This window comes from Theropithecus gelada, chromosome 6, assembly GCF_003255815.1.
Source record: "Theropithecus gelada isolate Dixy chromosome 6, Tgel_1.0, whole genome shotgun sequence".
Lineage (NCBI taxonomy): Eukaryota > Metazoa > Chordata > Mammalia > Primates > Cercopithecidae > Theropithecus > Theropithecus gelada.
In genome coordinates this window covers 135,204,200-135,216,431 of record NC_037673.1, presented here as the reverse complement: position 1 = coordinate 135,216,431, position 12,232 = coordinate 135,204,200, and the positions used below count along the sequence as shown (strand labels likewise).

Here is a 12,232-nt window from a genome sequence, read left to right as displayed (position 1 = left end):
CTTTTAAAGCCCAAAAAAAAAAAAACAAAAAAAAAACCAACTTATACTGCTGCCATCTACTGGAAGCCATGAGGCATTGTGGGTAGGAATTAAGAACACATAACCCACCAAAAAGTTAACCCTTAGAGTTGTGTACACAGGACAGACCTAGAGCATCATTTATGAAAAGTAATTATGATATTGTGCTAAGAAAGTATTTTAATCCCAAATTTGCTTCCACATGATTAAATTTCTGTTCATTATTCCAATTTAGTCATTGAAAAGAAGTATATCTAGGCAGACAAGAAAGATTAAAATGATGGTACTTTTGCTGCAGTCACTTATGATGTTTCTTTATCTCCCAATAGACCATGAACCTCTAGGGAGCTGACCCTATGTGTACTTTGTTTCTGTATCTACCATAGCTTCACATCTGCCAGAAGGTCAAAATCTTGGTTGAAATGAACCAAACTCATATCCTCAGTAAAGAATGACCTCATAGGAAACGCAAGCTACATAAAAGAATCCAGAAGTTTAATTCAAACTAAAACTAAAAATAAAAATAAAAATAAATGTTTTAGGCCAAGTTAAAATCAAGTAGACTGATGATTCATAATTTATTTTGACTTAGATTACAGATCTAAGTGGAAATTGAGCTATCATCAGAAGCCTTGATCACTTTTCCCCAGACACCTTTTATCTTTTGGGGGATGGTCAAGAGCTGGAAATTTCCGCCCAAGCATAACTTACATCAAAGTTATTGAGTGCATATGCCAGTTCTCCTCCTCCTCCACCCTGGTGCTGGGAGGCATCGTCTGAGGCAGTGGCCTGGGCTGCATTGGAAATGCCTGTGACCGCCTGCTGCAGCTGCTTGTATATCAGGTCCCTGTTGGCCTTATAGGCTGCGACATCAGGGTGCTGTAGGCATGCCTGGGATGCAGTATAGAGGATCGGAACGTTCTTCTGCAGGATTCCTCTAGCTGCAGCCATCTGATCACGATGGCCAACATCTTTCAATTCCTACAAGAGCAAATAAAACAAGAAATTGGAGCACTCTTTATATGGGCTCTACTCATATAAAAATTTGTCGGTAAATGCTGAAAAGTTAGAATTTCTACTAATTAGACATATTATTTTCATATTAATCTAGTTGAGAGTCAATCACAAACAAGGCAGTATGGCTTAGCAGGTAAGATTCTGAGCTTTGGAATCACACAGACCTAGATCTGAATCCACCCTGCCCCCACCTCTACTTTCTCCTGGCTATTTTATGACCTTATTTTAAACCCTCGGGGTTACGTTTCCCCTTCTGTCAAAGAAAAGCAGTAATAGTACCCTTCTTATCATCGTTTTGAGGATTAAATGGGATAATGTATGTAAAGTACTTAGCACAGAACTAAATAAGGCATTAAATAAAAGACAAAACAAACTAACATCTTGATTACAACTCTATATAGATATATGTACCTATACCAACCAAAAATAGAAAAATGAATAGGTAAATTCAAACAGAGTTAAGACTTATTATGAGGATTATTTTTTATTAAGTTACACCATTATAAGAGTTTTGTGAAATTTGGGACAGGATGCCACAGGTATATATGAACTACATAACTAGGTGAGGATATGGCAAGGCCATTCTCACAAGCACATAACTCCTTCTCTCCCCCTCACCACCCCAAAGACCACTTTAGGACACAGAACCATACTTTTCTTACACAGTACATTAAACAGTTCACAGGTCACTAGGCCATAAAGTTGAGGCATATGTGCTTCATAGCCCCAATCGATGATTATAATACTCTGTACAGATACAGTCTTAAACTATTTTTTTTTTCCATTTCTTCTACCCCATAATTATAATCCGTAGTAAGAAGGATTTGAGGTCCTTGGCATCATTTCCACTAATGATGGCATCTACTTGGTAGGCTGAGTAGATATGCTAAGTGACAAATAAGTGATGCCAAAAATAAGCAAGATGGGAATGGGAAGTGGGTATTTCTGGTATCCTCCTTTCACTCACATTATTCAGAAGGGGAAAAAAAAGGCTTTAGTAAAAGTGGATCACCACCACAGAAGAAGAATACAGGTGATAACTCTAAATGATCACCAAATGGTAGCCCAACTCTATTTTACACATTAAAATGTCAACATTAATGTCATCAACTAAATCTTAAAGTATAAATTTAAACATTTTGAGTATTACATGTGTAAACAGTAAGGGAAAATTGACCAAGTTAGAAAGGACAAAGTCAATTACTCAATTAGCCATCTGACTTAGCTATTTAGTGGTTCATCTTTCTAGATGAGTTCCTAATTAGGCATTAGAGACACCAAACTGGCTTCCTTTTTCTGAAACTTCATCTCAGTATATATTTAGGTTTGCATCTTTATTCAAACCTTGTATAATATGACAGCTTACTTTTCCTCCTAGAATTCTTTTCTCGTTTGGAATCTAAATTTGCAAGTAATAGCTCACAGCACTCCAAATGCCCTGTAACACAGTACATTAGGCTAAACATTCAAAAACAGGACCCTGTAGATTTAAAGAATCAGTTATCATTTAAAGACTCAGGCTACAAGGGGCTATGACTAAACATTACACTTAAACAGCTGGTGCACATGTTTTGTGTGGCACTTTCTAAATGTCTTGCCGTCACCACAATCTGAGGGGCTCTAAAAGTTTTCTAGGAAGGCATTTGCCCTTAAGCACTTAAATTGTCTACTGTTTTATAAAAATGCTTTGCAATCAGCTGTGGCATTCCTCCTAAGTGTCTATGACCTAGATCAGCATAGCTTCTTATAAAGGTTAGTTACCAAAGAGACTTACGGTCATCTCAAGTTAGTAGGTGCAATAATTACTATTCAACACATGACTTTCCTAAGCCACTGCCTGATATGGTATTACCAACTTCTACTTTTCCAAAGGCTACATTAGGCTAAATATTCAGAAGCAAGACCCTGTGGATTTAGAGAATTGGTAATCATTCCAAGACTTGAGTTATGACAAGGAGCTAGGGTTAACCATTATGCTTAAACAGCTGGTGCATATGTTCTGTGCGCCATTTTCTAAATGTCTTGCCCTCATCACACTGTGACAGACTTCTATTTACAAAGTATGAGGGATATATTTTAATCTATGATGAAAATAATAATGAAATACCATCATTTGTCCTGACTGCTAAAGTGTTCTTTTTTCTCTCTTTAGAACTGTTCTTGACTTAGCACAAAGAAATTAGATTTTGTTACATAAAGAAAACGGGCACTATCACAGTACACCACTATTTATTGTAATAAGCATAATGATTAAAAGTATTCTTTTCAACATATATAATGCCAATAAGTAATCCAGATTACTGAGGAAACTGACCTATTAAGCAACATAATAGATTACTTATGAAAATAGAGTCACTTGGTCTACTTTAGCTTTCATAATCCCCAACTTTACCAACCCAGTGATGGTTCAAGCAGACTCAGGAACAGTCAAAGAACTGCTTTCAATGTAATCTGAATGATATCCCATGGATTGACCAAGAAATAGAAATTAACTTCTAAGCAATCTGTAACACTGCCTCTAATCAAGAGCTAAAAATTCAAGTGAAAGTTTCCTCTCATTTCTCTCTTAACAATATAAAATTACAGCCATAGATTTCTCTTAGATACAAATGGCTACACTTAAAAAAAGGGTCCGTGGTCAAACAATCCAACCAGTCCAAATTATTTACAAATAAAACACTGACAATAACATTACTATTCAGTGTCCAACTTTTCAGAAAAAATAATCACAAAAGGCAAGAATTCATAGACTAGGTAATAAATAAGAAGCATTACATTCTCATCAAATACCTCAATAAGCTCTCTGCACACAGATGGAGGGAATGTAAGCATCAAAGGGTTATTACATCACTAGCATGTTGGGAAGCCAGTCGACAATGTGAGGCAGAGGTGGTCCTTCTCACAGGACCCAGGGTTGATGCCAACCCATCCTTACTTCTGCCGTCACTTTTACACTTACAGTCAAATAACGGCATGGAGCTAATGGAAATTCAACACTTCTAGTCAGCAAATAATATTCCAGCCACACTTAATTAGAAAGTAACTGATTAGCGCCACACTTAGAATCCAATTCCGGTACAGCAAAGTGGTTTAGTCACTCAGTTGTTAAACAAGTATTTATTGAACACCACTATATCCAGGCAATGTTCTAGGCAGTAGTGATTGTAGGAACAATTAAAACACATATCTCTGTCCTCTGCTGCCAAACAACCTGGGTTCAAATCCTGGCTCCACCACTTGTTAGATGAGTGACCTTGCGAGATTATATAACCTCTATTAAAATTAATATGCGACCAGTTATAGTATCTATCTCACATTATTTTGTGAAGACTAAATGAGTTTATGTTTACAAAGGGTTTAAAACAGTGACATACCAACAAGGCACAAGTATACATATGTAACAAACCTGCACGTTATGCACATGTACCCTACAACTTACAGTATAATAATAAAAAATAAATTTAAAAAAAAAAAAAAAAAAAAAAAAAAAAAAAACAGTGACATCAGATGGCCAACTAGCAGCTCCTAGCATTCATCCCCCTCAAAACAACACCCGAAACGACTAAACAACTACATTTTAATAAAAATAACTGAGAGCACCAGAGTGCATCAGAGGAGTTACAGAAACCCTGGTGACAAACTCAGGCTGGCCACATGGAAAACAGAAGGAAACACCAGGCCTTCACCACCCTATACCCCAACCAGGATCACCTGGGAACCAGGACAAACCCCCCCACTGTGAGGAGGTAAGCAAGAGGATCTCAGCAACCCCCATCAACACCCTGGACACATACAGACCTCACCACTGTCCCTGCAGTTCTCACAGGCACTAAGCCCAGCTGAGGGAGCTGCCTAGAGTTCACACTGCTGTGCTCCCTCCAAGAAGGGGACAACACTGTGACCTGCCTTCTACAGCCCATGCAACTACTGCACTATACCATCTTGGAAATGGAACCATGGCTGGAGTGTTCTTGCTCCTGGTATGAGTAGCCACAGCTTCCCTTCATCCCCAAGGCTAAGTTACCACCAAACTGTCACGACCAATTAGGCAGACATCCCCAAGCTGCAAGCAACTGTTATACCCTTACTCATGGGGCCAAGGAGAGAGGAAGCCACTCCATCTACCCCTCTTCTCTCCCTGTATTAGCCCATTCTTGCACTGCTATAAAGGACTACCTTTACAGGTTTAACTGGCTCATGGTTCTGAAGGCTGTACAGGAAGTATGGCTGGCAGTGGATGGTTCAGGAATCTTACTATCATGGCACAGAGCAAAGAGAAAGGAATCATGTCTTACATGGCCAGAACAGGAGGAAGAGAGCAAAGGGGGAGATTTTAAACAACCAGATCTGTGAGAACTCACTCCCAAGAATAGCAAGGGGGAAATCCCCCTGCACCCCCGCCCCTGCAATCCAATCACTTCCTACCATGCCCCTCCTGCAACAAAGGGGGTTACAATTAGACATGAGATTTGGGTGGGGACATAAATCCAAATAGTATCACTCCCATTCCAGGGAAAACAGTACCTTTACCGCTCAGAGGAGTCACCCCACACTAGTGCCCAACCTGAAGCAGTGCCCTGCATCCAAGGAAATGGCACCCAGAGCAGTCACGTATCCATATACTTTAGCAGAAGTGCCCTGCATCCCAAGGAATCTGTGCCTGGACTGTCCAGAAAATTCAAGCCCACCAGGCCTGAGCTGAAGCAGCACATTGCCCCCTAGGGAACTGGTGCCCTGAACCAGCTGAGCATCCCAGGGCTGAGCTGACATAATACCCTGCATCCAAGGGAAACAAAGCAGTGGCTGAGCAGAGACATTCACCCTACAGGCCAAACAAGTCTAGTATTCTGTTTCCCTAAAGTTGGATCCCCTAGAGTGTGAACTGCTGAGACACTCCTCTCCTTGCAGAGTAGAGTAATCACTGTGCTGTTCCCTCCCCTCCCCAGAGCCCACACAACAGCTGTGCTCTGCCATTCTGGGATATGTGCTGCTGTTGCACCTGGCTTCACAGAGCCTAGGATACTGCCAAGCTCCACCATCCAGGGGCCTAGAGTCACTACTGCATGGTGCCTCAGCCTCTGGGCTCCAACTTGCCACTGAGCCCTATTGGCTCAGGTTCCCAAATTGTAGCTACATACACCCTGCTCCCTAGGCCCAAACCTCCAGAGCACCCCTTCTTCCCAAGGAAGGAGTAGTAGTACAGTAGTACAGTCTTCATGCAGCTTCTTCACCTGTGTTCAATGTCAGCAGTAACTTTGGGTGCCTCAGTTGCCTAGGCTGTAGAAGTTTGTGGTAGTTGTAGTCTTGTATGTCCTTGGTGTCAAGGGTACCTAGAACCCAGTGCCACAGCAGCTGCTTATACATTATGTCATACCTGACACAAACAGTGATCCCCTCAGCTAAGTCTCCCTACTGTGGGAAAAACAAGAAGAGGTGTCAAGGGTTTCCCATCATGCGAATTACAGAAGGAGAAAAGAAAAGGCATAGAAAACCTATTTAATGAAATAGTAACTGGAAACTTCCCAAGTCTAAGGAGAGATATGGACACACAGATCCAAAAAGTCCCCAAAGAGACTGAATTTAAAAAGTAGTTATAGTTACTGGGTAGTTGTACACCCAAGGCACATTATAGTCAAATTCTCAAAAGTCAAAGACAAAGATAAAATTCTAAAGACAGCAAGAGAAAAGCATCAAGTCATATGAAAGGGAATCCCCAATAGAATAACAGCAGATTTCTATGCAGAAACCCTACAGGCCAGGAAAAAGCAGAATGTTATATTCAAATAGACAAAAAGAATTATATAAACTAAAAATCCTCTGCACAACAAAGGAAACAATCAACAGAGTGAATAGTCAACCTGAAGAACAGGAGAAAATATGTGCAAACTATTTATCTGATAAGGGATTAATACCCAGAATATACAAACAACTCAACAGCAAAAACTCAATCTGATTTTAAAATGGGCAAAAGTAGCCGGGCACGGTGGCTCATACCTGCAATCCAGGTACTTTGGGAGGCCAAGGCGGGCAGATCACTTTTGAGGCCAGGAGTTCGAGACCAGCCTGGCCAACATGGTGAAAACCTGACTCTACTAAAAATACAAAAATTAGCTGGGTATGGTGGTGCATGCCTGTAGTCTCAGCTACTCAGGAAGCTGAGGCAGGAATCGTTTGAACTCGGGAAGTGGAGGTTGCAGTGAGCCGAGATTGCACCACTGCACTCCAGCCTGAGTGACACAGTAAAACTCTGTCTTAAAAAAAAGAAAGACAAGGCCGGGCGTGGTGGCTCAAGCCTGTAATCCCAGCACTTTGGGAGGCCGAGACGGGTGGATCACGAGGTCAGGAGATCGAGACCATCCTGGCTAACCCGGTGAAACCTCGTCTCTACTAAAAAAATACAAAAAAACTAGCCGGGCGAGATGGCGGGCGCCTGTAGTCCCAGCTACGCGGGAGGCTGAGGCAGGAGAATGGCGCAAACCCGGGAGGCGGAGCTTGCAGTGAGCTGAGATCCGGCCACTGCACTCCAGCCTGGGCCACAGAGCCAGACTCCGCCTCAAAAAAAAAAAAAAAAAGAAAGACAAATGAGCTAAACATACATTTCTCAAAAGAAGACATACAAATGACCAACAGGTATATGGAAAGATCCTCAACATCACTAATGATCAGAGAAAAGCAAATCAAAACCTCAAAGAGGTATCATCTCATTCTAGTTAGAATGGCTATTAGCAAAACGAAAGGAAAAAAAAGCTGGTGGGAATGCAGGGAAAGGGGAACTCTTATATACTGATGGTGGGAATGTAAATCAGTATAGCCAAATACATAAAACTGTATGGAATTTCCTCAAAAAACTAAAAATAGAACCATCATATGATCCAGCAATCCCACTACTGGGTATCCAAAGGAAAGGAAATCAGTATGTCAAAGAGAGACGTGTATTCCTTTGTTTATTGTAGCTCTATTCGCAATAGCCAAGATACGAAATCAACATAAGTGTCCATCAACAGACAAAATGTGGCATATATTCACAACGGAATACTATTTAGCCATTTAAAAAAGACAAAATTCTGTCATTCGTAGCAACATGGATGAGTTTAGAGGACACTATGGTAAGTCAGATAAGCCAGGCACAGGAAGATAAATACCACATGTTCTCATTTATATGGAAGCTTAGGAAGTTGACTCATAGAAGTGAGAAAGGGTAGTAGGGAGAGGCAGGTAGCCAAAGCTCAGTTATCAGATACAAATATACAGTTAAATAGGAGGAATAAATTCTACTAAAGGAGGCCAGTGGACAGTGCCCAAAAGAAAGAATGAAGTTTCCATCAGGCTGGGTGGGCCCTTTGGATAAAATGAGTATTTGTTTAATGTCCAAGAAAAGCATTAGTCTACTGTAATATACACCAAGGCCCAAGTCCATAAAAGGCCATTTTGTGAATAGGGGGCACACAGGAGCCCATAACCAGTCTACTCAGTGAATTCTCTTTTAGGAGGCTAAGTGTAAAGAATTAGGCCCAAAGAAAACTACAAATGACCATGACTTACTATAAACCCAAGAAAATGGGAATACGTATCATTCAAAATCCGGGCAGAAAAAAATAAGTAAAATCAAATCAGGTGACTCAAAGGCAGTTTAGAGACTATGCTATTATACAAAGGTATGGGCAAAATACAGAGAAACTACAAAGCTGGTAGGACACTTAGGCATGAAGGGACAAGAGGAGGCAGCAGTTACCAAAACCAGGGAGCAAGATGTGTAGAGAATGCCACCAGACAGGAAAGGCATCACTTTTAGCAACCCAGGGCACCCAGCAGGAAAGAGGCCTGAGGGTAACGACATAGCATCACTCTATATCTCCTTTGACCTCCTGCTGGTGCTCCCACTCACCAAGCCCAAGCAGGAGTTCACGAATGAAATCCAGGCAGGTTAGGTTCCTGGGGCAGAGAACAGGGTAAACAAGGGTGGGAAACAATATGGAAGGGCAAACAGAAGATTATCCAGCATGTATATAATAATTCCAATATTTCTGTGACATCTTATTTCAGAAAACTTTGGCATTTGCTATTACTTTTTAAAAAAAATACATGAAAAAATACATAAGGGATTATGTTCAAGGAACTCTTCACAGATGCATGGCACAAGGTATTAAAACTTAGGCATTGAGAAGTATTTGGCTTTGGAAGAAAAAAAACAAGTCAGGTAGCATTACTTTCTAGTAAGTTTCTTGAACAGCATATAAAATTCCAGACGATACGTGGTGGCTCATGCCTCTAATCCCAGCAATTTGGGAGGCTGAGGCGGGTGGATTACGAGGTCAGGAGTTCTAGAGCAGCCTGGCTAAGATGGTGAAACCCCATCTTACAAAACACAAAAATTGGCCGGGTGTGGTGGCAGGCACCTGTAGTCCCAGCTACTCGGGAGCCTGAGGCAGGAGAATAGCTTGAACGCAGGAGGCGGAAGTTGCAGTGAGCCGAGATTACACCACTGCACTCCAGTCTGGGAGACAGCGAGAGTCCACCACAAAAAAAAAAAAAAAAAAAAAAAACCATCTATTTACTTATTCCACCATTTTGCAATGACGCACAATAATGGCAGTCTTAATGTTTATTTTGTCTAAATAATAGTCAGTCTTCATACACCAAGATCAGACTACGTTTTTAAACCAGTAGGACTATTTGCCAAACTGTATCTTTTAAATATAACTTAATATTTACTTCACATATTCAAACAAGAATTTGTGTCAAAACCATTAATTAAAATAAATTGTGAACGTAATTTGGCCAGCTTGCCACATTTATAGGATGACCATTCTATTAAACAAGTTATTCTCAGGATCAATTAGCTCCAGCAAAAAGAAAAGATACTTGTAATTTATATGATGGAGACTAAGCTAACACAAAAATAAATTATAAAAGCACACTGACGGGAGGCTGAGGCAGGAGAATTGCTTGAACCCGGGAGGCGGAGGTTGTGGTGAGCCGAGATTGTGCCACTGCACTCCAGTCTGGGCAACAAGAGCGAAACTCCGTCTCAAAAAAAAAAAAAAAAAGGCACACTGAGCCTACACTAACTTAGGCATACCAACCTAGCTATATATATTACCATGTATAATCTTAAGCACTAGAAATCCAAAACCAGGATCTCATATATACAGTTAGTCTGATCATATCTCATGACTTGAAATAAAAGCAATAAACTATTATTCACCAATTGTCTACTGAGAAGGGCCTTCTTAGTGCCTGGCACTGTATTAAATACTGTACATATATTATTTAATTGAATCCTCTCAACCCTATGGCATAGATTTTTAATATTAATGTAAATATAACCAAATGACTAAGAAGTCCCCAAAAAAGCTGTCATATATTAGACATTAATAGTATTTAGGTAGCCATGGTGGTTCATGCCGGTAATCCTAGCACTTTGGGAGGCCAAGGCAGGAGGATCTCTTGAGCCCAGGAGTTCGAGACCAGCCTTGATAACATGACAAAATCCTGTACCTACAAAAAATACAAAAATTAGCCAGGTGTGGTGTCCTGTGCCTATAGTCCCAGCTATTCGGGAGGCTGAGGTAGGAGGATCACCTGAGCCTGGGGAAATGGAGGTTACATGATGGCACCACTGTACTCCAACCTGGGCAACAGAGTGAGACCCCCTTTTAAGTATTTACTAACAACCATCTTGTCGCAATGAAAAAAGTCTGTAGCAGTCATAGCAGGTTGCCTACCCAAATCCATTCCTACTCCCACTCCCAACCCAACTTCCCACTACCTGTCAGACCTTTCGCTGCGTGTTTTGTTGGGTGTTAAGGCTACCCCTTAAGCAAGAGCAGAAGGTGGATCTGGATTACTCTGAGTCAGGCAGACTCCTTTCCTCTTGCCAGGGATAACTGAGGAATAGGCATGTTGCACAATTCAGATTTAGGACAAGTCTGCTAGGAGCTTCTAGATTGTTTGCTTATAAAGAGAGACATATGGAAGAAACAGTCCTTTTTGTTCTCACTGGACATATTATGTGCAAATGTCATGCACAGAGCCTCTGCAGCCACCCAGTGCCAGGCACACTGAAGACAGCAGTGATGAAAAATATCAAGAACCTGGATCCTTGATGATACTGCAAAGCCCTTATATTTAACAACCCTGAAGTCACTTAGCCTAACTCAGGACTTACCATTACTGAGAAAATAAATCCCCCATTTTTTCAAGCAGTTTGGAAGTTGGGTTTTCTGCAAACTCCAGTGCAAAGTATCCTAAATGATAAAGGTATTAGCTAACAACAACAATTCTTCTTCTTGGGGCTTGTTTTAAAGTAAGAATTTAAACCATAAGCGTGATCAGGACTATGAAACGTGTAAGAAGACGGATAGCAATATATGGATCTTCTCTGAAGAATGTACACCTAAAATACACAGCGTCCAACAGCAAGGGCACAGGAAAGGTTTCAAAGCACCCCAACAGTGAAAATGCCAAAGGGTCAAAGGGCTACTGGAGCTTGGAAAAGTAACACTGATCCTCATGCCACACAACGGAAACTACTAATAACAATAAGAAACAGTTAAAAAGTAACAACACATGGAGCTGGTGGGGCAAGGTATGGAGATACTTTCTGATACAGAGACAATTCCAGTATGTTTAAATGGATTAAAGTTTTATTAAAAATCTGAACAAAACTGCACCACTAACTCAGGTTAATCCTTAAATACACAAAGACCTATTACCTCTCCAGACACTACCTTCATCACAAGTTGTCAAGCTACTTAAGATAAAATGTTCACAAGAATTAAAATAGGAACATAACATGAATGCAATGTAATTATAACTTTATTAAGAGCACAATACTGAAAAGACACCTTAGTTTAAATGTTTTAATGAAACTATATTGGCAAAGGTAGGTAATGGTACTTTCAGAAAACACAAAGAATGAGTTTTTCCCTCTAGACAGTAAAATAAACGACTTTAATATATCCCCAAATCATGACTGTACCTGTTGTCTTTTGGCTGCCATAATGTTCAGCTTATCCACTTCAGGTTTTAGGGCTTTATACTGGATTCCTAAGTCTTGTTCATTGCCAGCATTTCTCAACTTCAAGATACCATCTTCCACCTATGAAAAAAAAAAAAAAAAGGCCCCAAAAACCAAAAATTCTGAATGTAAGTCTGTAAATAAAGATGGCATCCTAGAAATTTTCATTCCTGTTAA

At 40.5% G+C, this 12,232-nt stretch overlaps 1 protein-coding gene across 8 annotated transcripts in view; it reads right to left on the bottom strand.

The window, feature by feature from the left end:
• CTNNA1 (catenin alpha 1) overlaps positions 1 to 12,232 on the bottom strand; it is a 178,904-nt gene that overhangs the window by 110,842 nt on the left and 55,830 nt on the right. For all 8 annotated transcript variants that reach the window (XM_025387032.1, XM_025387029.1, XM_025387031.1 and 5 more), the window contains 2 exons: positions 12,017 to 12,136; positions 730 to 999 (listed from right to left, as the gene is read on the bottom strand). In XM_025387032.1, coding sequence (XP_025242817.1) covers positions 730 to 999; positions 12,017 to 12,136 — 390 coding nt within the window. The remainder of the gene's footprint in view (positions 1 to 729; positions 1,000 to 12,016; positions 12,137 to 12,232) is intronic.